Here is a 27948-nt window from a genome sequence, read left to right as displayed (position 1 = left end):
ATCGCAATAGAATATCAAACATAACTGTGCAGTGTTGAAATAGCACCATGATATATTTGTCCAATTAATCAATTTTATTACACATTCATAATTGTAGAAGCGCAAAGATGAGGAACATCAACTTAACCTGAAACAGGCTTTACCACAATGGTGCTGATGTTAAGTCCAACAGCACCACCTACTGTTCACTTTTAGTCACGACACTTTCCAGTCCAAAAGTGTGTAAACTCGCTCCCTATTCAATATGTAGTGCACTGTTTGGGTGCATTCTATTTAACCATGTGCATTACTTTCACCCCTAGGCCTTCATGGTGTTGTATCTGAACCAATCCATCTCTTTATACCATCGTTATATAAACAATCAATATTACAGACAGGATTTGCATGCAGCGAGAATGAATGACATTCTTACTAAAGCAAGGAACACAATAAACACAATTCAATTAGTCTCCTTTCACTGCAGCCACAGCAGCACCAACGGCATGCATCATCTGTAGCAGAAGCATCGATATTAACCTCATAAAATGATCTCGGGTTTTCCTGCATTTTTTTACAGGAAAGCAAACACAAAAGTAAAAAAGCCCTAAACAGTTGAAAACAGATATAAAGCTTTTTTTGATTAACCATTTCTGCTTTTGTGTTTACTTTCCTGTAGGAAAACCCTAATCCCCAGGAAAACCGTAATGCACTGAAAAGATGCAAGGAAAACCCGAATGCTTCTGCTTGAGATGATGCATGCAGGTGGTGCTGCTGCTGTGGCTTCAGTGAAAGGAGACCTGTTGAAACTTAAGGCCTTTCCTCATGATGTCCAACTTTTCTGGAAAGGTCTGCCTTGTAAATATCCTTGTAAGCGTATCTGCAACCAAATCAGTTTCTTCTCCTCTGTCAGCCATTTGTGGAATGAAAAAGCAGCTTTGAAATCCATACGGATACATTAGAGTTGTGTACTCACAGGGTTGCGAGCTCTGACTAGCGCACTTTCTGACCATTCTGTCACAGGGCGTGAAGATGCAGTGATCAGTCTGATTGGTTAAAGCAAAAGCTTCAAGCAACATAGATTTTATGCTAAAAAAGTCTGCCGGTGCTGAAAATGAAGGCCTTGTCAGATACATTAAACTCTGGCAACAGGTGATGTGACGGCTGAAATTTTATTGAATAGAAACTCCAACATATACAGACACTCCTTAAAGCATCTGAGGGAAACACTATAAAATGAAGAGAATCGATTACTGGGAATAGTTTCATACATACTACAGCAGTCTTGCTTTTATTCAACACAGGAATGCCATCTTTTTCCCCCTTTTAATATCCCATTTAATATTGTGACGCATCCCCAAAATGAGCTGTTTTCATGAAACTGTTCATGTAGAATTAGTCCAGTATTAGACATTAATACTCCTTGTAGCATCAATGGAGCTTCTGTTGAGTGTGTACCCAGCTTTAAGTTCCCTGGAGTTCCTCCACATCTCAGAGGATCTCACCTGGTCTCTGAACTCCTATATCCTGATCATGGACGCACAAAAGCGCCTGTTTTTTCTGAGGAGATTTTAAAAGTCCTGTCTGTGCTACAGGATACTGGAGAACTTTTACTGCTGTACTGCTTCAACGAATCATCGGCACTCAGCCTCCCACCTTGGAGAACATTTACAATAAACACTGTCTCCAAAGGGCGAGGTGAATCATCTAAGATACTTCTCACCCCAACCATGGACTATTCACTCTTTTCCCATCGTGCAGACGCTACAGGTGTCTCAGAGCCGCACTGCTTAATTCACACCATCCATAACCATCCTGATTCCACAAATATATATATATATATATATATATATATATATATATATATATATATATATATATATATATATAAATACTGTATGATACAGATTCAAACATGTGCATTACTATATCATGTTATTTGAGTATATTATCTCGATGTCTGTCTATGCATAATCTTTGCACAGTATATTGTATATTACTATATATTTATATATATTACCTACTGCACCTTCTGTACATTAATCACCTCATCCCTGTGTATATGGACCTCATACCCTATTTATCGACTGTTATTTATTGTAATTAGCAACTTATGCACTTCTGGTTAGATGCTAACTGCATTTCATTGGCTCTGTACACGTACCTTACACAATGACAATAAAGTTGAATCTAATCTAATTAACCTGATAGCTCTGATACAAAACTTATAGAGTGACTGGAAAGTCTTACCTTGTCTTTTATGTTTTTGGGGCACATGCATGTTCGTTTTGTTTCTGTGCAACATACCAGGTTAAAAAGCAAAAATACACAAGAATTGGACAGTGATTGAGTTGAAGAAAGTTCTGTGGATATTTTTGGCTGCAACAAAAGAACTTATATAAGACAGGAGAGAAGAGACGACGTTAGCACACTGCCTCACCCCCATCACACATCGAGGTGGATGCTTAATGGTGTTGGAGCAGGAAATGGTTGGAGGCTTATTCCAGGATTAAGGAAAACTGAACACATACATGGCTCCCATTCCATACTTCAACACCATGCAATTCCATCTGGACTGCGGCTCACTGGAACCGACTTCACCATACAACATGACAATGGGCCAAAGCGCATGTATTTAGAAGGCAAACAGTCGGCTGAAGTGTTAACTATCATGAAGTGACCTGCCCAGTCGCTGCACCCAAATCCTATTGAACTGTTCTGGGATGAACTGGATAAGGTCAGAAAAAAAATCTCCAACTAATGAACATCTTTAGTGAGTTTTACTCGAGGCATAGCAAAGTATTTCCACTGAGTGTTTGGAGAAACAAACTGCCCGGATTCCAGAAGTGTGTAAAGCTGGCATTCCTGCTAAGGGAGGATTTTTCAATAAAAAAAAAAGTTGAAAATTTGTATAAAGTTTGTTGCATAGAAACAAAAGGAACATGCATGTGTCTCGAAAAAGACAAAGGACTAGGACACATACACACAGCAGAGCATTGTTTTAATGCTTAATACTGCAGTTACATTTACAGATATGTTCTGACTGATAAATGCGTGGTCTAGTGTGTGTGTGTGTGTGTGTGTGTGTGTGTGTGTGTGTGTGTGTGTGTGTGTACAGTTGGCCTTTAGTACTTTTGATTTATAGATTTAAGGCAGGTAGAGAGAAGCAGAATAAATTGTATATAATTTTAATGAAAGAAATATCACAACATATCACCAGGTAACGCAAAACTAAAAACCAGTGGGTTACGTATAAATATTGGATTTTGCACACAGAAATCTTCTCAAAATGAAAACTCCATTTTAGGTACATAAGGAAATATTAGAATGCAAAAACAAATCAAACTTTAAATGACTTCTGAGTGAACAGGACAGAGCTACATGGATTATTCAGCATCTGTAGACTTTAAACAGAGTGATTTGAATGGCAGGTGAGAGAATGTCAAGTCCTTAACAGCTGAACGTCATCGTTGTGCTGATGATCCACGGGATGTCCATGTTACTTGGTCCAGCTGACTTTCGGAATGTCATAATGCTCTGTCAGTGTGTCCAGATGTCGGTTGAACTCCTGGGGAAAGAAATCATTAAATTCACCAACACTGACCTACGGTTTCAGACAGAGTGTCAAACATACAGGACAGGGAGCGACCTGACTCACGTGGCTCATGAAATGAAATTTTAATATCCATGCTAAAGATTAATAACTTGATTTGGATAGAAAGATTTATTTAAAAAAATAATTTTAAGTGACTGCACTAAAGGCACAATATGAAGTTTCAAAATTTATGACAAAGAAAATGGTAGCTGGAAAAACCTGATCCATCTTATCCTACTAGGGACCTACCAAGCTTTAAAGGTTAAAGATGTTTTGTTGAGTTAGGAGTTCAGGTCAGATACAAATCTACCGCTTAGGTTTCTGCATTTGCTTACAGAAGTGTGTTGAGGATGAGGATGCTCAGTGATTGGTCATGGGGGATGACGTGGCTCAGTGATTGGTCATGGGGGATGACGTGGCTCAGTGATTGGTCAGGGAGGAGGACAGGGCTCAGTGATTGGTCAGGGAGGAGGACAGGGCTCAGTGATTGGTCAGGGAGGAGGACAGGGCTCAGTGATTGGTCAGGGAGGAGGACAGGGCTCAGTGATTGGTCAGGGAGGAGGACAGGGCTCAGTGATTGGTCAGGGAGGAGGACAGGGCTCAGTGATTGGTCAGGGAGGAGGACAGGGCTCAGTGATTGGTCAGGGAGGAGGACAGGGCTCAGTGATTGGTCAGGGAGGAGGACAGGGCTCAGTGATTGGTCAGGGAGGAGGACAGGGCTCAGTGATTGGTAAATGAGGATTGATGATTGTGATAAGTTTTTATAAGATAGAGAGCTGCACTGAGTGAAGCTCAGTCACTATTATATGGTCAATAGATTTGTCAAAATCTTAGCAAATGCAGATGGCAACACAAGGAAATATCTAACCGACATAAAAGGAAGTAAAAAAAATCCGACCTTGTGGACAGAAGAAATGTCCAGGAGACTGTATGTAACAGAGCAATAATAAAAAAAAAAATAAGAACAAACTCTTACCTCAACTCTGCGCTTGTGTGTCTTGGAGGCTTTGTTCAGAATCCTTTCAATTTGCTATTTAAAATAAGAAGTCAAGAGTCAAAGAGTTAGAAGAAAAGTGACTTAAAATACAGCAGGTTTGTTATATTAATTACATATAAAACCGAAAGTATTTTCTTGGGCGCTAAATGTCCACTTATCACTAAAATCACTGCAGTGCTGCAAGTTCTCAATTTAAACTCATCTAATGAGACATCACTTCTTTTTGCAAAGAATTTAAGTGGTTTTTCACCAAACTGTAAAAATCAACATTGTGCTGCAACTGAATTTCTTCTATATTTAGCGCTGAGCTCTGCCCATGAGAAGTTGGTGCAGCCCTGGATCAAATACTTGCACCCTATATAGTGGACTTCGACGAGGAACATGGAGTAATTATTGCATGCTCAGACACGATCCAGAACCGCTGACACAATTGGGCGCTTGAGCAAAGTGCTCTGATGATCAGTAACACACAGCCTTATACACTGAGCTACCACCTCCCCTCATGCTGTATTAGCCCAGTAATGCATTAGAAGACCAGTTATAAAAAAGACCAATGTTCCAATGTTATATATATATATATATATATATATATATATATATATATATATATATATATATATATATATATATACATATATATAAAATAAAGACCAGTGTTAAAAAAAAAAACCCTCCAAGTTACAGCACGTATAACAGATCATACAAAAAAATACACACTCTTTTCTCCTGGATTTTGTCGAAGGCGAGTTGAGCCGGTGTTCTTTTATCAACATAAGTCTTCTTGGTCGTTTCCTCGTCTGCTGACGTGGCCATCGCCTGGTTTTCCAAACGCTTCTTCTCCTTGTCCTTCTTCTTCTTCCTGTTTCAAACGACATAAATGTTCTAAATTAAGTAATGTTCATATAATATTAAGTCAAGAACAAAGTACTTGTTTAGTCTGGTGTAGAAAAGTACTCAAGGCAACACTTTTACCACAATTGTCTTGTTGTTTTTCTCCTTTTTTTTAATGAAACGAGACTTTAAGATCAGTATATGTGAGAAAAAGGCTGTGAGAATTTACACTACAGCAGCTATAAACGATTATCCTCACCGGCCTCTCGAACTGTAACGATGCTGTGATGTATAGAAGTCGAGCGGTCTCAAAAACAACGCGCACCATTACCCAGAACAGATTTTTTTTTAAATTGTCAATTATGAACTAATATAAGAATTAAAAAATTCTAATGAATCGCCTTTAAAAAGATTTTCTATCATTATTGTTAAAAGAAAAGGAAAACGTAAGGACATGCTGTAGGGAAAAAACAATCAGCTTTTAGGTGATACAGTAATTCCACTTCATCACGTGACCTTGACACCGTTTTCTAAAACTGCACGACACAGCCATTCTCTCTCGATCCATGTGAGTGACAGATAGATAGATAGATAGATAGATAGATAGATAGATAGATAGATAGATAGATGGAGAGAATGATAGATAGATAGATAGAGAGAGAGAGAGAGGGAGAGAGGGAGAGAGGGAGATAAAGATAGACAGATAGATAGATAGATAGACAGATAGATAGATAGATAGATAGATAGATAGATAGAGAGATAGAGAGAGAGATAGAGAGATAGATAGAAACTGGAAGAGAAAGATAGATAGATAGAGAGAGAGAGAGAGAGAGAGAGAGAGAGAGAATGATAGATAGATAGATAGATAGATAGATAGATAGATAGATAGATAGAGAGAGAGAGAGAGAGAGAGAGAGAGAGAGAGATAGATAGAGATAGATAGAGAGATAGAGAGATAGATAGAGGAGATAAAGATAGACAGAGATATATAGACAGATAGATAGAGAGAGAGAGAGAGAGAGAATGATTGATAGATAGATAGATAGATAGATAGATAGATAGATAGATACTGGAAGAGAATGATAGATAGATAGATAGATAGATAGATAGATAGATAGATAGATAGATAGATAGGGACTGGGAGAAAAAGGGCAATAGAGATAGAGAGACAGACAGACTGGGAGAGGGGGGCTGGGAGAGAGAGAGATACATAACGAACGAGCGAGCGAACGAGAGAGAGAGAGAGAGAGAGAGAGAGAGAGAGAGAGAGGCTTAAACACAATATTATCCAAGATGGCGTCCAACCTCGTCAAAACTCCTATTTCTAACAATATATACACATGACAAGTATAACCTTCTAAAGTTCATATAATGCACTTTTAAGCACTTATAATTCGTTATAATGCTTCATATATGCGAGTACTGTATTGATAAATGAGTCATGTTAGCTAAGTTCTCGGCTAACTCGTTAGCAAAAGAAATGCTAACGAGTTAGCCTAAACCGAACAAAAAAACACATTTGAACTACTTTCACTTTAAAGTAAAACAAAGTACGTACTTTTTACTAGCTGAAATACTTCCAACTCCTTTGATTTTCAACGAGCCTTTCTGTACAGTCTCGTACTCCGCCATCTTGTCGAAGACTGAGCTCGAGAAATAAACAAGCCGGAAGTTGTGAATCCTCAGCGAAATGACTGTGACGTCATGTCGAGTTGTTTATGTGTTTCTTTTGAAATGTTTACTGTTTATTTATTATATTATTTTTTATTTATTTTGGATACATACCATAAGTAACGTTTCAAACGTTTTTGCTATATTATACACGGTAGATATAAGTCAATTAATTTTAGAGATTTGATTAATGCGCATGCGCAGTCGGGGTACGGAAGCGCTTTGGTGGGTCACGTGTCCCTGGTTTACAGCATGGTGCAGGAGAAATGGCTCTCATTCACGTTCTGAAGTCTTTAAACGGAGGTCATCTCAATCTGTTTCATTCACACGCCAGGCTTTGTGCTTGTGCTTTGGTGAACAGCTCATCCCAGATTCGCGGATATGCAAAAAAGCCTGGTATGATTTTATTTTATAGTTTGTATGCGCCGGTTTAGGTTAATCTAACCCTCCAGCTAATGTCCTGGGATGAGTGTAAAGCCCATAAAGTGACCTTGACCTCTAGAAAATGAAGAAAGTCATCAAGTAGTGCATGTTGATTTTCTAATGATGCTGATTAACAATTAACAACTGATAAAGACAACATGATATTGTTTCAGATTTAAATGCACTTGGAGCATCCATAACACCCATCATTCAGTCTCCAGTTGTCATGCATTTGTGTTTGTTCATATTCTTTCAGCTGCTAAAGGAAAAGGAAAGGGCATGGTGAAGGATGTTCTAAAGGGCCCAGATGTGTGTAAGAACCCGGAGAGGTTGACCTCCTATGCTGTGGGAGTAAACATCTACAAACAAGGAGAAGATCCACCACTGAAGCCGAAAGAGGAATATCCAGCATGGTAATGATGTACTCATTTGGCACTGATAAAATGGCTGCATTAGACATCAGAAATTGTACGAATGTAAAAAAAATGGGCTGCAAGATAAGATTTTTGAGCTTCTTTATTGTGCATATCCCAGGACTTTTTTTTTTTAAGAAGCTCTGTGTTAATGTTAAGAGACTTCCTCAAGGGCCCAAGAGTGTCAGCTTGGCTATACTGGGGCTTGAACCCCCCCGATCTTCTGTCCGGAGGTTTCAGTGTGTAAATTGATTAAGATCATTCATCTAACAGAAAAGCAATGAAAGCACTAGTAATACAGTAATAACAATAAAGGAGGATGGCCAGGATTAGAAAGTAGTTTATTGGAGGGATCATACAGGTAGGACGTTTCAGTGACAAGGAAGGAGATGCGCGATTGAGATGGTTTGGACATGTGCAGACGAGGAACATGGAGTGTATGGGTAGAAGATTACAGAGGATGCACCTGCCAGTCAGGAGGAAAAGAGGAGGAGGTTTATGGATGTGGTGAGGGAAGACATGCAGGTAGTTGGTTTGAAAGAGGCAGATGTAGAGGACAGGGAGACGGATGATCCGCTGTGGTGACCTCTAATGGGAGAAGCTAAAAGAAATTTGAAATGAAAGGCAATTTTTATGAACATTTCATAAAACGATTTCCTAATTTCCAATTTAAAGCCACGATGTACAGAACATCACACAAAAAGCATATGTATAAAAAGATTTTGGATCCATAAACTTAAAAAAAAAAAAAAAAATGATGAAAATAACTGCAGAAAAACCACACAGCAGACAGGGTTTGCGTTTCGCATGTTGCCAAATGAAAAACTAATTGCCTAAATTGTAAGCATAGTGCAACCGACAGAACAATCCAAACTTAATTTACCGAAATAAATAAGAACACAATATACTTTAACACAATATAATAGAATCTCCCAGACATTGTTAAATATTTCAATCCGTGCTGTCAAGATGCTCCTTTGTCAGTCACGGATCATGTAAAGTGAATCTAAATCTGTCACGGGGGTTGGATTTCTTTTAAAAATATCATATATTTCTGTTGGCATTATGATATTAGTCTGTATATTAACTTATTGGGAGAAGAACAGTAGTTCAGGCTAAAATCAGACATCGAGCACCCAAATATAATTAAAATGGGATGATCCTTGTATCATATTACCACTGCGAAGATTTTAATATAAGGCTCCTCCTATCCAATCTTCCACTATTGGGGGTCACCCCTAGTAAATATGGAACAGAAAACAAATCTTTATGGTTAAATGTCTTCATCTATTACTGAACATATGCACCCTAAAAGAAGGTGGCAAAAATTGAGGGTTGATTTTTATAATTTTTTATCTAAAATGATGCTTGTGGATGTCTCCAGGTTGTTCGAGCTGAACCTCGGTACGGTGAAAAAACTTCATGAGCTGGATCCGGAGAGCCACGAATACTGGAAGCGTTTGCGGAAGGAGCACATCTGGCGTTTCAACAAACTGCACAAAGGAAAGAAAATCTGACGGACACACTTGTTTATCTTTGAGGATCTTTGCGGCGAGAACGTGAAGGTGTCTGATCGATGCAGGTCACATCATGATCTGCCTTATGAGAAGCTGATCTGTTGATCGTGTGAGAATTGTGCTTCTGTGGGACTCGCTCGTGTCGGTCAACACTTACGCCAAGTACTGTGTTTATTATCGCATTACCATCAGGAGCGAATATTACTGAATGTACAGGAAATGTACACTGAAGAATGTCTATTCATCCTAATGGTTTTTTTTTGTATATAAATAAAAATTGACATTGTTCTATAAGATTTTTTCCTCTTTTTTTCTGTTTTTTTTTTTAGGTTTGGTGGATGTCTATTGGGTTGAAGTGACGAATGTGACATGCATCAGTTTTATCAAAGATTTAGTGTATAATAGATGATCATTAAAAAAATTCCATTGATCTGCAGCACCGTTTTTTTCTGGAAAATTATTATCTCTAATAATCGAGTCAGTGGCAACAGCAATATTAACTACTCTAAAATATATCCAATTTTCATCGTGTGTTGAGAAGATAGACTAAAATGGTTGCTAAAATGTGAGGAACGTTTGTGAGTTACTGTAAATTCACTCCTGAGCAAATACCATTTGCAAAATACAAAATCTAAGTGCTTAACAGTAAATCGCTTGTCAGGAAATTTGCAAGAAATAAAACAAATCATGTAGATCTTCCTATATCTCCAACAATCCTGGTTCCATTTAGGCATCACTTTCTGTAGGCAATTTGAGATCTCGACCAGGAGAAAACCAAGGACCAGAACATGCACTCCTATGCAGAACATCCTCTTCCATATCTTGCTTTATACACACACGTCTTGTACTGCTCAACTCATACCGAGTCACTGGTTCTGCCTCTCTTAAAAGTAAAATCTTCTACATACTGTATGTATACTTTTTATTCTTTATATTTGTATAATATCATGTCTTTTGTTTTAAATTATTTTCATTTACATTTGCGGCATTTAGCAGACGCCCTTATCCAGAGCAACGTACAAAAGTGCTTTGAGTCTCTAGCAATGAATCATTCTCCAAAGCAAAACTGGAAAGTACTAATTTAGGTGTTTCAGGAAGAGGTAGGTCTTCAGTCGTCGCTTGAAGATAGTCAGGGACTGCGCTGTACGACATCTAGTGGAAGTTCATTCCTCCACCTCGGTGCCAGAACAGAGAAGAGCCTTGAAGTATACTTACCTCTCATTCTGAGAGAAGGTGGTACCAGTTGAGCAGTGCTGGAGGATCTCAGACAGCGTGGTGCAGTGTGAGGTGTGATGAGGTCTTTGATGTAAGAGGGTGCTGGTCCATTTTTGGCCAAGCATCAGTGTCTTGAATCTGATATGTGCAGCTACTGGAAGCCAGTTATTATTTCATAGCAACTACATTGGCAACGCTTTTATTATTTAGCACATTGTATATTATACAGTGTTTGTATTAGCTTGTTATCAGAACCTTGATGGCTGCATCAGAGGTGTAGCAGGTAATTATATAATCACAAGGGAAAGAAAACATCCCACATTATCATTGTCCACACTGTACATTCTGTGTGGATACATTTCGCAGCAACAATTAAGGGAGGTGGTAGCTCAGTGGCATTGGGCTCTGGCTCAGAAGGTCACATCCCAGCACCGCCAAGGGCCCTTGAGCAAGGCCCTTAACCCTCAATTGCTCAGCTGTAAGTTGCTCTGTATAAGGGTGTCTGCTAAATGCCATAAATGTACATTTGAGTCATGATTGTGTTTTACCATTGCGTGTGAAATAGATTTTTTTCAATCTTTCCCCCCAAAATATTAAATGCAGCAGGAGTGAACAAAAATAGGCCTTTTTAAATTGTCACAAGTACATACAGTAAAGTGAAATTTCCGCAAGCCATTCGAGTTCTTCTACTTCTTCTTTCAGCTGCTCCCATTAGGGGCACCACAGCGGATCATCCGTCTCCACACCACTCTGTCCTCTTCATCTGACTCCTCCATCAACCTGTCCATCACCAGTGCAAACAGGAAAGGGCTCGGAGTCGATCCTTGATGCAGTCCCACCTCCACCTCAAACCAGTCTGTCGTTCCTACTGCACACTTTGCTGCTGTTACACTGTCCTCATACATGTCCTGCACCACCCTCACATACTTCTCACCTGATGTCCTCATACAAAACCACAACTCCTCTCTCGGCACCCTGTCGTACGCTTTCTCTAAATCCACAAACACACAATGCAACTCCTTCTGACCTTCTCTATACTTCTCCATCAACATTCTCAAAGCAAATAATGCATCTGTGGTGCTAATCACAGATGGTCACCTTTCTCTCAGCCTGGCTTCCACTACTCTTTCCCATAACTTCATGGTGTGACTGATCAACTTAATTCCCCTGTAGTTACTGCAGGTCTGCACATTCTCTCTTATTCTTAAAGATCGGTACCAGCACACTCCTTCTTCATTCCTCAGGCATCTTCTCACCTTCCAGAATCTTGTTAAACAATCTGGTTAAAGACTCCACTGCCATCTCTCCTTAACATCTCCATGCTTTTACCGGTATGTCATCTGGTCCAACTGACTTTCCACTCTTCATTCTCTTAATCGCCGCTTTCATCCCTCCTTACTAATCCTATCCACATCCTGCTTCACTAACTCGACATCATCCAACCTTCTCTCTGTCTCATTTTCCTCATTCAACAGCTGCTCAAAATACGCCCTCCATCTTCTTAACACACTCTCCTCACTAGTCAACACATTTCCATCTCCATCCTTTATTGCTCTAACTTGCAGTACATCCTTCCCAGCTCGGTCTCTCTGCCTGGCCAATCAGTATAAATCCTTTTCTCCTTCCTTAGTGTCCAACTTCTCATACAGCTCCTCATACAAGCCATTCGACTACTCAAAACACACACACACACACACACACACACACACACACACATCAATTGCAGAAATTTGCACCATATTTGCTTCTAAAACATTTCAATTTAGTGTTTAATTAATGAACACATCCTGACCAATCAGAATCCAGGATTTAACAGCGCTGCGGTCTAAATGATGAATGACGTAGACGCACTGTGACGAAGATGTTCTGCTTTTCTGAGTAACTGTGTTTGTGTGTGTGTGTGTGTGTGTGTGTGTGTGTGTGTGTGTTTTGTTTTTGCTATTTTATTTTCTTTGTTCTTGCTTTACAATACAAATGTACTGAAATAAACTGAAAACAGAAAGAGATAGATAGATAGATAGATAGATAGATAGATAGATAGATAGATAGATAGATAGATAGATAGATAGATAAGTGGGTGCACTGTTGCAGGCGGCGAAGGCGAAAGTAAAAGCTCTCTCACACACACACGCACGCACGCGCACGCCCGCGCGCACACACGCACATGCACAGGCGCGCGCGGAGCTGCAGAGTGGAGGTGCCATGCAAATGCGTGTTAGAAAGAGGAACTGGCGGCCCGACAAACTGAACTCAAGCTGAGAAGCTTCAGGATTCAGGATCTTCAGTTTGGCGGTTGGTGTAGCGCTTTTGTGCTCCTGCTCGACCTTCCACCTGCAGATCCGACCGGCAGGAGGCTGATGGACCTCTTCCTGTTCGCAGTGCGAGATTTTTAAACTCTGATTATTCTTAAATAAAATCTCATTAAAGGCCTGCGAGTGAAGACACTTCCGGGGGAAAAGCCGCTATACGCTGTAGCACAGGTATTTTTTACATTCTGTATATTACATTTCATTCTTCTGCTTCTACTCGATATTCACTCTGATTACTCTCACTGCTAGAGTGATATAAGGGTCTGAACCAGAGACAGGGGGACACATGGAGACACAGAAAGGGGGAAAGAGACAGGCAGGCACAGAGAGAGAGAAAAAGAGATAGAAAGACAGAGACACGCACAGAGAGAGAGACAGACAGACAGAGGCAGAGAGAGAAAGAGACAGACAATCAGAGGCAGAGAGAGAAAGAGACAGACAGGCAGAGAGAGAGAGAGAGAGAGGGGGGGAGAGAGAAAATGACAGACAGACAGAAGCACAGAGAGAAAGAGACAGACAGACAGAGAGAGAGAGAGAGAGAGAAGTGACAGACAGACAGAAGCACAGAGAGAAAGAGTCAGACATACAGAGGCACAGAGAGAAAGAGAAAGACAGACAAAGGCAGAGAGAGAGAGAGAGACAGACAGAGACACAGAGAAAGAGACAAACAGACAGACAGGCAGACAGGGACACAGAGAAAAAGAGACACTGATAACAGACAGAAAGGGACTGAGAGAGGGAGAGACAGACAGACAGACAGACAGGGATATAGATGTAGGGAGAGAGAAACAGACAGACATGGACAGAGAGCAAGACAGACAGACAGACAGAAAGAGATAGACAGACAGAGACAGAGTAAACTATTTTGTGCATTTAATCCACCGTAACGTTCAGCGTTTCAGATTAGTTCGTAAGCGTGTTTCCTTCAGACCCCATTTGAATGAGAGTCACATGCTGATGACTGCACACTCCAACATTGAGCAATGACACAATCATGTGTGATGTGCAGCCACAGGAAAATAATCACCGCATCATAAAGTCTATGTCCCCACTGTAAAGACTGTCGTTTTCCTGTAAGATCTATAAAGGAAATGACTGTAAGGAGGAAATATTAAGTAAATGCTTGAAAAAAGAGGAGTGAAAATGAAGAAAAGGAGTGAATATAATGTAGTGAATATAAAGAAAAGGAGTGAATATAAAGAAGTAAAAATAAGGAGTTAATCTAAAAAAGAAGTGAATATAAAGAAAAGGAGTGAATGTTAAGTAAAGAAGTGAATATAAAGTAAAGAAGTGAATATAAAGTAAAGGAGTAAATGTAAAGGAGTGAGTTTGAAGTAAAGGAATGAATATAAAAATTAGTAAATATAAAGAAGTGAATATAAAGAAAAGGAGTGAATGTTAAGTAAAGAAGTGAATAAAAAGAAAAGGAGTAAATATAAAGAAAAGGAGTAAATAAAAGAAAAGGAGTAAATATAAAGAAAAGGAGTAAATATAAAGAAAAGGAGTAAATAAAAGAAAAGGAGTAAATATAAAGAAAAGGAGTGATTAAAAGAAAAGGAGTAAATATAAAGAAAAGGAGTAAATATAAAGAAAAGGAGTGAATGTTAAGTAAAGAAGTGAATAAAAAGAAAAGGAGTAAATATAAAGAAAAGGAGTGAATTTAAAGAAAAGGAGTGAATGTTAAGGAGTGAGTTTGAAGTAAAGGAATGAATATAAAAAATTAGTAAATATAAAGAAGTGATTATAAAGAAAAGGAGTGAATATTAAGAAGTAAATATAAAGGAGGGGGTATAAGGAAAAAGAGTGAATATAAAAAAGGAGTGAATATAAAGAAAATAAGTGAATATAAAGAAGTGAAATAAAGAAATGGAGTGACTGTAGTGAAGGTTTTTGGAAAAGAAACATAAATCTAGAACTAGAACCTTTGGAAGAACCCTTGAGGAAGTTCTAAGAGTTTATAGGAATATGACAGTATTTCTTACAGTAATCATTTGAGGTTCAAATCATTTGCTGGTGGCTTTTACTGAAGTTTCCCTGAATGTAATCTGTTAATGGTGTTTTAATACTGGCTTGTCCCAAGGAAACAAGAAAGTCCAATGAAATCACATTGCACTATTATTCTACACTGGTACAACATCTAACAATGTATTTAAAACATATTTAATATACACCTGACTTTTCCAGCCATATGTGATTCTTCTCCAAACTCTTACCACAAAGTTGAAGGCACACAATTGTATCCGGTGCCTTCGAATGTGGAAGCATGAAATTTGCCCTTCCATTGAACTAGGAGGCCCAATCCTGTTCCAGCATGACAATGCTGTGGACCTGAAATGAATGAAGAATCACAGAAACTCTTGGGAAACATTGCAACCGTTTTCTCCAAAGAAGAGGAAGAAGTGTAATGACTATAAAGTCACTTCTTATCAGGAACTGAAACAGTATTTCCTCTTCAGCAGGCTGTTGTATTTAGGCCAGGGAATTTAATCAAACACGGAACAATATGGCTTTGATATGAATTAACATTTCAATATTGTAATAAACACAGTGATCTAAGGATCCACTTTCATAAGACCGAGCTCTTCCATTACAGTTACTGATCCACTGAAATGTTAAAATATATATTTATACAAAACATAGACACATATGTGATGTACACCGACCAGGCATACCGTATTTTCCGGACTATAAGCCGCTACTTTTTTCCCACGCTTTGAACCCCGCGGCTTAAACAATATAGCGGCTAATATATGGATTTTTCCTGGGTTTTTCCCAGTTTCACAAACTTCAAGCCAAAAAACTGAGCCCCATAACATTAGACCAATGAAATTGCCGAACGGGTTCAGGTGAACCAATGAAACTCTTTATATTAAATCAGATGCGCTCCCACTGAATCGGGCCGCACCACATCATAAATATGGATGAGGTTCCTCTGATGTTTGACCTGCCGCTCACTCGGACTGTCTACAGGAAATGTACAGGCACTGCATCAGGAGAAAAGCTTCACCGATGGTGATTTTTAAACGCACGACGATGCCAAAAGAAAAACTCCAGAGAGAAATTGTTGTGAAAGGAAGGAGGAAGACACTTTCTTGGTAGGCTACTGTTTAGATACATGTCGTGTAACAGACACTGTCTTTCATTAAAGCCTGTGTAAAGTTCATTAGTTTCAATGTAGGAATGTAGCTTATAGACAGGTGCGGCTTATTTATGTTCAAAATAAAATCTTTGTCAAATTCAGTGGGTGCGGCTTATATTTGGGTGCGCTTAATAGTCCGGAAATTACGGCAACTTTATGACCACCAATCAGGCAAAACATTATGACCACCAGCCTAAAATTCTGTTGTTCCCCTTTTGCTGCCAAAACATTCCTGACCTGTTGAGCATTACAGCATTAACACCTTCAGCAATTTGAGCTACAGTAGGACAAGTGGATTGAAACACACGCCTTGGCTGCCCCTGACCCTCTCACAGGTTCTCCACTGTTTCTTCCTTGGACCACTTTTGATAGATACTGACCACTGCAGATAAGGAAAACCCCGAAAGAGCTGCAGTTTTGGAGATGCTCTGACCCGAGTCATCTAGCCAAACCCCAATTTGGCCCTTGTCAATCTCGCTCAGATCCTCACGCTTACTCATTTTTCCTGCTTCTATCACATCAACTTTAAGGACAAAGTGTTCAGGTGCCATGACGAAGAGATAATCAGTGTTATTTACTTAATTGGTCATAATTTTATATTGTCATAATGTTATGCCTGGTGGGTGAATGTATTATATTGGGATGCATATTGAATGCATGCGCTTCTACCCGAAAGTCTCGAAATGAAAGATGTGTCGACAGTTCACCGGTTGAACTTGAAACTGTATGCTGTTCATGGTGTAGCATGTGGCGTCCTGTTGTTTACAGTCAGCTTTGTGGTTTACGTAATATTCCGGAAAGCAGAAGTACAAGGAACCTTTCAGAATCAGAATGAGTATAAAATAATGATTTACGAACTAGAACATTGTGGGTACGGACAAATGTGGGGAAGTGGTAGCTCAGTGCTTAGCTCAGCGGTAGCTCAGTAGACGTTGGACTTCTGATCAAAAGGTTCAATCATAAGTTCAAATCCCAGTTACTCTTGAAATAGGTGTCTAACAAATGTGACATCATTGCCAAAGAAATTTCATCTTCTCAACCTGATCATGTATAGCTGATAAGGTTTTTGACAGCCTCCAGAGCACATTATGATGCAGTGATGCATGCTTGGGCGTCTTGCAAAATCAGTTCGTAGTGCGTTTAGTCTTGTTGATGAAGTGTCTTAGAAATCCTTTTTTTTTTGTTTATCTTTTTTGCTGACTCATGCAAAATTGACAGTGATATGCACATACCAGGCATTTCAGCCAACAGGTGCATTACCGCTGAAGCATAAATGTGAGCTGATATAAGCAGAAAATCGGTTCTTTTTTACTCATTAATGATTAATTTTGAAGGGAAACAGAGAGTTTCTTTTTAATGGCACGTCATCATCCTGATGGAAGAGAAAGGGACGTTTTGGTTCAAATGTACAAACATCAAGCAATTTTAGCATTATTTCAGAAATGATTATCCATGTTGATTGCTGAAACCAAGCTAAGAACATAAAGCCTCGTGTCGGATGTCAAATCTATTGGTATGTTTTGACAAAAAGACAGGAGGTGGAAAATTTGAAATGAGTTTATTAGAGGGACAGCGCATGTAGGACGTTTTGGGGACAAAGTGAGAGAGGCCTAATTGAGATGGTTTGAACATGTGCAGAGGAGGGACATGGGGTATATCAGTAGGAGAATGCTGAGGATGGAGCCACCAGGAGAGAAGAAAAGAGGAAGACCAAGGAGGAGGTTGATGGATGTGGTTAAGGAAGACATGCAGGTGGTTGGTTTGAAAGAGGAAGATGAAGAGGACGGTGGTATGGAGAAGGATGACACGCTGTGGCGACCCCTACCAGGAGCAGCCGAAAAAAGAACAACAACATATCGGTACTTTTTGAGTCACAACATAATTTATTTTTGGCCCAATTGTATTGCAAATATAAATGTCCACAATTCTTTATTATTGTACCAAGTACTAGTCTAGTGTCTTGGTCTGGTAGGTAACTTAAAAACGGTTGCATTCTAGATACCATCAGAAGAAAGATAATTTGTCTATTAAACATTCAACTGAACACCACCACAAAGAAATAATTAGACATTCCTTCCTGGATGAACGTGTGGGTGACTAAAGTGCACCCGTCTAACCTGTAGGGAATAATAAGATCAAGAGAAATCTATGCTGTCGTTATGTAAGAAAGAGTTTTGTCAGGAACACGTATACTACGTACACGCTGTTCTTGTCACAGCCAGTTCTTTAGTATTGCCAGTGTTCTTGGTGGAACACACACTTTGTGATAGTCACAAAGTAAATATTCCAATTGTGAATGTCAACGCAAAGTTTTTGTTTAAACGATCGATTGGCGTCTGGATCCAGACATTACATTTAAATTTACAGCATTTTGCAGATGCTGTTATCCAGAGCAACTTATAACTGAGCGTTCCTGCCACTTCTAGAATATGTCCTGAAAGTCTTTTTCGAAGCGTGTATAGCACCTTATGCGATTCACGCCGGATCTCTACAACGTTGTCAAAATGCAGACCTTTGAGCTGGATCTTCATCTTCGGGAAAAGGGTGAAGTTCCAGGAACCAAATCTAGCGAGTATGGTGTGGAAGTGAGATCATGTTGTTTCCGGCGAGAAACTCGTGTAAGGAGAGCTCGCTGACAGTGCGTTCCACCTTGCTGTCCATCGCGGACATGGTAACGCACACGGTCAGAATAGCACCAGTTGCCTACATACACAGAACAATGTCTTTTGCCACAATGACTTATACATTTTGGTGCTCACTGTGACTTTGCGTGTAGCCATGTGCTTCTTAAACCGCTTTGATATCACCTCGAACATTATAGGAAATCATACCTGAGCTCATTTAAGTTCAATTCAATTCAGTTTTATTTGACTAGCCCTATTAACAGTGGACATTGTCCCAAAGAAGCTTTACAGGAATAAATAGTATAAATAGTATGTATAAATCAGTACATATAAGTTTATCCCTAATAAGGGGGAGCCATTGGTGACAATGATAAAGAAAAACACCCTACGATGGTATGAGGAAGATAGAAACCAGATGTGACACATTATAGTTCAATCATTGATGAGGTTGTCAACTGTTTACTAGTAAACACTTGATGAACCAAAACTCTTCATGGCAACTGGGGTTCTAAGCCTATGTTGTTGGCTGTTTATATTAATTACAATCCAAATCAATTTTCATGGTTCCTAAATTTAACTCCACTCAGTAATTCCATGGATCTTTAGACTGTTCATTTGGAACCATCCTTGGATGCACAAGTGGTCTCCAATTGAAGAGAACCTCCTCCAGAGGTAGGGTTTAATATACAGGACAAATCAGGCAGGTCCGGAAAGAAGTAAGATCACTGGTACCTCAGGAACATGTTTTACATCGGGGTATCCTTATTGTGACATAATAGTTATGATCAGGGTGCGGTGTTTTTAGGATGCGAGGAGGGCCTTCAGCAAAACCAGCTATGACAAAGTAACTAAGAGAGCCAGAAAATAACACAATTAAGTACTCTGAGGGCTTTTGCCATGCAACAGGAATCCGTTTAAATAGAAAACTGACTGGGTTTTGCAACATAATTCATAAATAATATAGGAAGCGCCTCTTATAGAAGTAGAACAAAATGAGAGGAATGACACATAAATTGCCTTTGGCATTGAGGGTAACTAACTGGGCGAGGCTTTAAACAGTGTGTGTTTGTGTATCGGTATGGAAACCACTGAAAGTGTAACAGTTGAAAGAGTTCAGCAGTCAACGTGGTTGGATCATGGAAACATACTAGAATTTACTACAAAGTTAGCTATAAGTAATAAGTCCACAATAGACGAGTGTCTTAAATGCTTTCTGTGACCAATCATATGATACATGTGGTTTCATGTTTCTTCAGTTCCCCACACACAGCTTTAGTTCCTACCTGCAAAAAGTAATAATTAAATATGTACAACAGGAGTAGAAAAGATTGTTGTATCTAGTGAATATGACTAATAGCTTTTGAATACTTTTGTTTCCTGTACTCGAAAAATAAAATAAACAGGCCACACCCACTTGCAAAAACAGTATTAGTCACTGTAAACTGACAAGAGACAAACTGCAAGTGATCTTAGGAATTTATCGCTTGCTAATGTGAATATGCAAGTAAATACTGCATTTCGTTGCCTTTTACTTGTACATGTGTAATGACAATAAAGTTGATCTAAGAAGGCTGGTGTGGCTGGAGATGAGAGGGTTGGTGTGGTTGGAGCTGAGGGTGATGGTTTAATTGAAGCTGAGGGTGTTGGTGTGGTTGAAGCTGAGAAGGCTGGTGTGACTGGAGCTGAGGCTGTTGGTGTGTTTGGAGCTGATATATGTTTTTGGTGGGTTGGAACTGGGAATGTTGGTGTGGCTGGAACTGAAAGTGTTAGTGTGGCTTGAGCTGAGAAGGTTGGTGTGTTTGTAGCTGAGAGGATTCGTGTGTTTGTAGCTGAGATGGTCAGTGTGTTTGGAGCTGAGAAGGTTGATGTGGATGGAGTTAAAAAGGTTGGTGTGGCTGGAGGTATAAAAGCTGGTGTGGCTGGAGATGAGAGGTTGGCGTGTTTGGAGCTGAGGGTGATGGTTTAATTGAGGCTGAGGGTGTTGGTGTGGTTGAAGCTGAAAAGGTTGGAGCTGAGACTGTTGGTGTGTTTGGAGCTGATATATGTTTTGTTGGGTTTGGAACTGAGAAAGTTGGTGTGGCTGGAGCTGAAAGGGTTAGTGTGGCTTGAGCTTAGACGTTGGTGTGGTTGGAGCTGAGAGGGTTTGTGTGGCTGGAGCTGAAAAGACTGGTGTGGCTGGAGCTGAGAGAGTTGGTGTGGTTGAATCTTAAAAGGTTGTTGTGGCTGAAGCTGAGAGGGTTGGTGTGTTTGGAGCTGAGAAGGTTTGTGTGTTTGGAGTTGAGATGGTCGGTGTGTTTGGAGCTGAGAAGGTTGATGTGGATGGAGTTGAGAAGGTTGGTATGGCTGGAGCTAAGAGTGTTAGTGTGGTCAGAGATGAGAGGGTTGGTGTGGCTGGAGTTAAGAACGCTGGTGTAGCTGGAAATGAGAGGGCTGGGGCTGAGAGAGTTGGCGTGTTTGGAGCTGAGGGTGATGGTTTAATTGAAGCTGAGGGTGTTGGTGTGGTTAAAGCTGAGAAGGTAGGAGCTGAGACTGTTGGTATGTTTGGAGCTGATATATGTTTTTGGTGGGTTTGGAACTAAGAAAGTTGGTGTGGCTGGAGCTGAAAGGATTAGTGTGGCTTGAGCTTAGACGTTGGTGTGGTTGGAGCTAAGAGTGTTGACGTGACTGGAGTCGAGGGTCTTGGTGTGGCTGAAGCTGAGGGTGTTCATGCGGTTAAGGCTGAGAGTGTTGGTATGGTTTAGGCTGAAGGAGTTGGTGAGGTACAAGCTGAAGGTGGTTGTTGGTGTGGTTGGAGCTGAGAGGGTTGGCATGATTAGTACAGTGGTTTAAGCCAAGAGGTGTTGGTGTGGTTGAAACTGAGAGGGTATGTGTGGTAGAAGCAGATAATGTGCGTGAATGAGGCAGAGACTGTTGGCATGGGGGAAGTGTTATCCTGGTTAAACCTATAGAATTAGTATGGGTCTGGCTGAGACAGTTGATGTTTCTATAGAGTTTCAGTATGGTCGAAGCTAAGCACGTTGGTTTCCTACATTCTCCACAATGCTATTTGAATATGTGCTCATAGTGGTTTAGTGGAATTCAGCACCCAATTCATCAGATGTCTGCTGTACATTAATGTCGCATTATACAGCTTTAAATGCTGGGACTTTGAGTTCAGCACGTGTTCCACTATCTCTGTCATTAATGTTAAATTGGTTTGTTCATTTTGTAGTTACATTTACATTTATGGCATTTGTCAGACACTCTTATCCCAGCAGTGGCAGTTCTTTTAATCAGAAGTCCAACATCTTTACCATTACCCTAAGAGTTAAGAGTGAAATCTGATTGATATACCTCATGTTGTTCAGTAACAAGCAACACACAACTTCTAACATCTTAGAAGAATAATGAATAATCAGCAACAACCAACAATTTAGCACAAGAATAAAAAAATCTTGATATTAAATTTTTTTATGTGTTTCAAGGTGGAGTTTTTCTTTAAAGTCATGTGTTTCCTGTTTATCTCGGAGAGCGTTTCTGCCTGACTGCAGTTGGGGGAAAACGTCACTGTGCGTGTGATCAAGATTTCATCTTTGATCACTTCATGCTCTAGTAGTTTCGGTGCCTGTGAAAAGTTTGGAAACACATACAGTGGTGTGAAAAGTGTCCTGGTTTCTTATTTTTTTGCATGTTTGTCACACTTTAATGTTTAAGATCATCAAACTAATTTAAATATTAGTAAAAGATAATACAAGTGAACACAACATGCAGTTTTAGAATGAAGGTTTTTATTAGTGAGGGAAAACAAAATCCAAAACTACATGGCCCTGTGCAAAAAAGTATTTGCCCCTAAACGTAATAACTGGTTGGGTCACCCTTAGCAGCAACAACTGCAATCAACCGTTTCAAACTTGCACTGAGTCTGTTACAGCGATGTGGAGGAATTTTAGTCACTCATCTATGCAGAATTGTTGTAATTCAGCCACATTAGAGGGTTTTCGAGAATGAACCTCCTTTTTAAGGTCATGCCACAGCATCTCAATAGGATTCAGGTCAGGACTTTAACTAGGACACTCCAAAGTCTTCATTTTGTTTTTCTTCAGCCATTCAGAGGTGGACTTGCTGGTGTGTTTTGGATCATTGTCCTGCTGCAGAACCCAGGTTCCCTTTAGCTTGAGGTCACAAACAGATGGCCGGACATTCTCCTTCAGGATTTTTTGGTAAACATCAGAATTCATGGTTCCATTTATCACAGCAAGTCTTCCAGGTCCTGAAGCAGCAAAACAGCCCAAGACCATCACACTACCACCACCATATCTTACCGTTGGTATGATGTTCTTTTTCTGGAATGCGGGTTACTTTGACGCCAGACGTAATGGGACACACACCTTCCAAAAAGTTCAACTTTTGTCTCGTCAGTCCACAGAGTATTTTCCCAAAAGTCTTGGGGATCATCAAGATGTTTTCTGGCAAAACAGAGGTGAGCCTTTGTGTTTTTTGCTCAACAGCGGTTTGCATCTTGGAACTCTGCCGTGTAGACCATTTTTCCCGTCTCTTTCTTATGGTGGAGTCATGAACACTGACCTTAACTGAGGCAAGTGAGGCCTGCAGTTCTTTGGATGTTGTTGTGGGGTCTTTTGCGACCTCTTGGATGAGTAATCGCTGTGCTCTTTGGGTAATTTTGGTCAGCTGGCCACTATTCTCCACTATTCCATGTTTTTGCCATTTGTTAATAATGGCTCTCACTGTGGTTCACTGAGTCCCAAAGCTTTAGAAATGACTTTATAACCTTTTGCAGAGTGATAGATCTCAATTACTTTCTTTCTCATTTGTTTCTGAATTTCTTTGGCTCTCGACATGATGTCTAGCTTTTGAGGATCGTTTGGTCTACTTCACTTTGTCAGGCAGGTCCTATTTAAGAGATTTCTTGATTGTGAACAGGTGTGGCAGTAATCAGGCCTGGGTGTGGCTGAGAGAAATTGAACTCAGGTGTGATAAATAAAAGAAATCATGAAGGGGCAAACACTTTTTTCACACCACTGTACTTTTATGGTTTTTGAGAGACATGCATGTTCCTTTCGTTTCTATGCAACAAACTAGGTTGAGTAATGGTATGAAGATTTACTATGACCAAAACTAATATATAAATATACAGATGTTAAACTTTGTCCATTGAAAAATGATCCCTTAGCATGAAAAACAGCTTTACACACTCTTAGCATCCGGACAGTTAATTTCTCCAAACATTCAGCTGAATACTTTGCCATGCCTCTTGTAAAACCTTCCAGAGGTGTTCTTCGCTAGTAGATTTCTTTCAGGCCTTGCAATCAAGTTCCTCAAAGAGCAGTTCGATAGGATTTAGGTGACTGGGCAGGAAATTCCATGATAGATAAAATTTCAGCTGACTGTTTGCTTTCTAAATAATGCTTACAGAGCTTGGGTGTATGCTTCAGGCCATTATCATTGCCAGGTTGCCTCCAGTTAGCTGGAGTCCAGACAGAATTGCATGGTGTTGAAGTATGGTGAAGGTATTCCTTTCACCATTTTACCTACAGAAACTTGTGAAGTTACAGGTAAATGCAACCTACATGCATTTCATTCTACTGGTATTGCCTAAGGTGACAGTTATTTAATTCCTTTAAATTGCCTAAAATTGATACTGCTATATGACCTAGTTTGCTGCATATAAACAAAAGTCTCTTAAAAACCATAGAAGACTACCGGTAGGTTTTTCCAAAATGTTCATAGGCGCTGTATGAAACACCTTTTATGTCATCTATGGTACCTTTGTGTACAGCCTGAATTTGAGATAGAATTGTATTGCTGATAATCTGGTAATGTGTTTTGTTATAGTGGCCTTTGAGTATTTTCAAAAGGAATTCATTGGCTATAGTAATTCCATTTTAGCACAATTTGGGCCTGCATACACATTACAGACAATTTTGATGTTGCCTTTTTTCCATAAAAGAAATTGTGAAAAGAATTAAGTTGTTGAATTGAACTTGCTTTTGGTGTTTTGTAGTCATTTAATACATTATATGGATAAAAGTTTAGGGACACCTGAAATTAAGTTTGGCATGTGCCTTTTAAACATCCCATTCCACATTTAGTCCTCATTTGCTGTTATAATAACCTCCACTCTACTGGGAAGATGTTCCACTAGATTTTTGGAGTGTGTGTGGAGATTTGTGCTCAATTAGTCACAAGGCTGTTAGCAAAATCAGTTACTGATGAAGGTGAGGTGAGGAGGTTCAGTAGGTTTGAGGTCAGAGGTCTATACGGGAGATCTTCCACTCCAACCCGTGTAAAGCATATCTTAATAGAGCTCTCTTCTGTACAGGAGCATTGTCATGGTGGAACAGGTTTTGGTCTCCTAGTTCGAATGAGAAAATGTTATGCTACAACATACAGTGACATCCTATTTAATTATGTGACTCCAACTTTGGGGGGAAAAAACACATACGGTTAAAAAAATGGTCAGGTGTCCCAAAACTTTTGTCAATATAATGTATTATAGTTATGTGGTATGTATGATATATTTTGCAGGTATGTCAAATTGACATCATACAATAATTCAGATTTTGATTGTGCAGTTGCTGGAATTCTGAGGGAACGTTGCTGAAGTATGGATGAATGGAATTTGGGCTTGGAGACCTTGAACGAGGTGGCACTGAACAGACTCGCAGAAATGCTGGACAATTCAAACTGTGGCTGGAGACAACTGGCAGCAGCATTTAAAGAGCAGTCGAAATTCTTCTGCAGGTAAGATTTTGCAATAGTGTTTATAAAATACAGTAAAACATGCAGTCCCTTTTTTTCTGAAGACCTTCTCAAAGATATAAGCAAATATTAATATTACAGTTTTTCTTAGCTGCTTTGGAGCATTTCTCGGAACATCCTTAATATTTGCAAACCAGTAAGTGCATTTTCAAAAAAATTTGTACAAACAGCACAACGAAATTGGATTTCATGCAAAAGCCTGTACTTTTCTCAAAATCCGAAGTTCATCTCTCAAAAGTAAGTATTTGTGTCAATAAACATCACATTCCCATCAGAATGAAAAGTCTCTTTGGCATTGTTCACAAACAAAATCGCCAAAATGTTTACCGTAATTTCCGGACTATAAAGCGCACCCATATATAAGCGCACCCACTGAATTTTACAAATATTTTTATTTTTAACATAAATAAGCTGCACCTGTCTATAAGCTAATGTCTACACTAATGTACTTTACACAGGCTTTAACGAAAGACACGTTACACACGGTGTAACGGGTGAAATATGTTGCACTTCCTTTAGGAGCATAGCGGTATTTTGGGAATAGCCTGCCACTGCATTTTGCGGTATTACTGCGTGTGTGTAAGACTGAGGATTATGTCCTTATTATTTTCTGATGCTGATTTCTACGTTTCTTTGACTAACCCATAACGCTGTTGCCAAGAAAAATAAAAAAGCAGGAGGTTTGGAAACCTGTCTGTGCTTATATGATTTCTGTTGCAACTGGAGTTAGTGAGCTCTCCTTCACCCAGACTCAACGCGTAACAACGGCTTGTATCTAAACAGTAGCCGACCAAGAAAGTCATTGTTCACTGTCTTCCTCCTTCCTTTCACAACTATTTCTCTCGGGAGAAACATTCAAGATTCATCTGCACAATTCATCAATTCAACACATTTACAAAAAAAAGTTTAATAGAAATTTTAGATGACAGATTTTGACAACTGGTTTATACATTTTGCAGTCAATGACTTATGCAATGAACTGATGCTAAGATGTTTTGGGGGTTAAAACTATTCAGGTGAAACCAGTATAATATATTTTGATCAACATGAACATAAACAACTGATAATGTAGGAAACAGCAGACACTTGTACACAATCCATTAAATGAATGTACAAAAGAATTTGCAATTTGATCAAATCAACAAGAAATGTTATGATGAGAACAAATTAATAAATGATTTGGTGGCTGAACAAGTAGTTTTGAGAATTTCATTTCTGATCTGAGAAACGCTCCAAAGCAACTGAGAAAAACTGTAATATGACACGCATGGGAGATGTTCAAATAGTTCATATTTGACGTCCATGTTTTGTTCCCTGTGTGTAGTGAGAAGGAGATGACCAGCTGCTCTCTTCAGGTGCTCAATGCTCGTGGCAGTCCTAGCCGATACCTGCTGTCTTTGCTCGCTGAAAAGAAATGCCCGCTGGCCTTGTTGCTGCAGTGCCTTAAAAAGATCGAACACCACAATGCTGCCAGTTTACTCACTACATATGGTATTTACACACACATTCGCCAAACTGTTCTTGTGAGGACATTCAACTGACAGAATTATTAATGCAGCTAATTAATGCAATTTTTCCTGTACCTACATCTTACTTTTAAATAAAAAAACATCAGTTTTTGTGAAAAAATCTAAGAAACAAAATAATATTTTCAACAATAATAAACTAACAGATTCCATCTGACCAATCAGATTTCAGAATTTGCTTTAAATAAAAATATGAATTTGCTCAATAGATAGATAGATAGATAGATAGATAGATAGATAGATAGATAGATAGATAGATAGTTAGTTAGTTAGTTAGTTAGTTAGTTAGTGATGAGTGGCCTTTTTTGGTTTCACCAGACCAGAGAAGCTTGTTCTACACAGTCTGAGAGTCCTTCAGGTACCTGTTGACAAACTTCTAGCAGGCTTCCCAGAGGCATATATCCAGCCACTCTGCCATGAAACCCAGATTGGTGGAGGGCTGCAATGATGGTTTTCCTTCTGGAACTTTACCTATCAGGTGAGAGGTGGGAGCTCAGTGGTTAAGGCATTGGGCTTTGGATCAGAAGATCACAGGTTCAAATCCCCCCACCACCCTTGGGCCCTTGAGCAAAAGCCCTAAAACCCTCCCCTGCTCAGTTGTAAAGTCGCTCTGGATAAGGGCGTCTGCCAAATGCCGCAAATGTAAAATCTATCAGGTTCTTGGTCACCTCTCTTACTAAGCCCTTCTCCCCGATTGCTCAGTTTGGCTGGGTGATCAGCTCTTAGAAGAGTCCTTGTTGTTTTACTATGATGTGCATTGTTAGCTGTGCGTACAGATTTACTGTCCTTTAAAAATAACAACATACAGCTATTATTGTCTAAATAACTGGCAACAAAAGTGAGTACCCCACTAAGTGATCATGTCAAAACTGTGTTCTAAAGTGTCAATATATTTTGTGTGAGCACCATTGTTATGTAGCATTGCCTTAAACCTTTTGGGCATGGAATTCACC

The 27948-nt window shown here is 39.5% G+C and overlaps 3 protein-coding genes across 4 annotated transcripts in view; 2 read left to right on the top strand and 1 right to left on the bottom strand.

The window, feature by feature from the left end:
• Nucleotides 1–3148: 3148 nt before the first annotated feature.
• fam32a (family with sequence similarity 32 member A) lies at nt 3149–7110 on the bottom strand. The gene is made up of 4 exons (XM_046858416.1): nt 6958–7110; nt 5286–5427; nt 4548–4601; nt 3149–3544 (listed from the first exon to the last, which is right to left on the bottom strand). The coding sequence occupies exons 1-4, from the start codon at nt 7029–7031 to the stop codon at nt 3476–3478; spliced, it is 339 nt and encodes a 112-aa protein (XP_046714372.1). The 5' UTR covers nt 7032–7110; the 3' UTR covers nt 3149–3475.
• A 170-nt stretch (nt 7111–7280) lies between these two features.
• mrpl54 (mitochondrial ribosomal protein L54) lies at nt 7281–9717 on the top strand. Its single transcript, XM_046858415.1, has 3 exons — nt 7281–7466; nt 7750–7906; nt 9291–9717. The coding sequence occupies exons 1-3, from the start codon at nt 7337–7339 to the stop codon at nt 9421–9423; spliced, it is 420 nt and encodes a 139-aa protein (XP_046714371.1). The 5' UTR covers nt 7281–7336; the 3' UTR covers nt 9424–9717.
• Nucleotides 9718–12673: 2956 nt separating this feature from the next.
• malt2 (MALT paracaspase 2) overlaps nt 12674–27948 on the top strand; it is a 26558-nt gene continuing 11283 nt past the window's right edge. The window contains exons 1-3 of one of the 2 annotated variants that reach the window (XM_046857900.1): nt 12674–13118; nt 25283–25451; nt 26794–26960. In XM_046857900.1, coding sequence (XP_046713856.1) covers nt 25315–25451; nt 26794–26960 — 304 coding nt within the window. In that variant the 5' untranslated portion in view covers nt 12674–13118; nt 25283–25314. The remainder of the gene's footprint in view (nt 13119–25282; nt 25452–26793; nt 26961–27948) is intronic. The other variant, XM_046857899.1, reaches the window with a different exon arrangement.

This window comes from Silurus meridionalis, chromosome 9 (genome assembly GCF_014805685.1).
Source record: "Silurus meridionalis isolate SWU-2019-XX chromosome 9, ASM1480568v1, whole genome shotgun sequence".
Lineage (NCBI taxonomy): Eukaryota > Metazoa > Chordata > Actinopteri > Siluriformes > Siluridae > Silurus > Silurus meridionalis.
This window is presented reverse-complemented; position numbering and strand designations above follow the sequence as displayed.

What these genes read in the sequence shown, in the direction of transcription:
- mrpl54 (XM_046858415.1), top strand. Translation starts at nt 7,337, where the DNA reads ATGGCTCTCATTCACGTTCTGAAGTCTTTAAACGGAGGTCATCTCAAT. An exon ending in CGGATATGCAAAAAAGCCTG is followed by an intron (nt 7,467 to 7,749) that starts GTATGATTTTAT and finishes ATATTCTTTCAG; the next exon opens with CTGCTAAAGGAAAAGGAAAG. An exon ending in AAAGAGGAATATCCAGCATG is followed by an intron (nt 7,907 to 9,290) that starts GTAATGATGTAC and finishes GGATGTCTCCAG; the next exon opens with GTTGTTCGAGCTGAACCTCG.
- fam32a (XM_046858416.1), bottom strand. Translation starts at nt 7,031, where the DNA reads ATGGCGGAGTACGAGACTGTACAGAAAGGCTCGTTGAAAATCAAAGGA. An exon ending in AGTATTTCAGCTAGTAAAAA is followed by an intron (nt 5,428 to 6,957) that starts GTACGTACTTTG and finishes CGTTTGAAACAG; the next exon opens with GAAGAAGAAGAAGGACAAGG. An exon ending in CACACAAGCGCAGAGTTGAG is followed by an intron (nt 3,545 to 4,547) that starts GTAAGAGTTTGT and finishes TTCTTTCCCCAG; the next exon opens with GAGTTCAACCGACATCTGGA.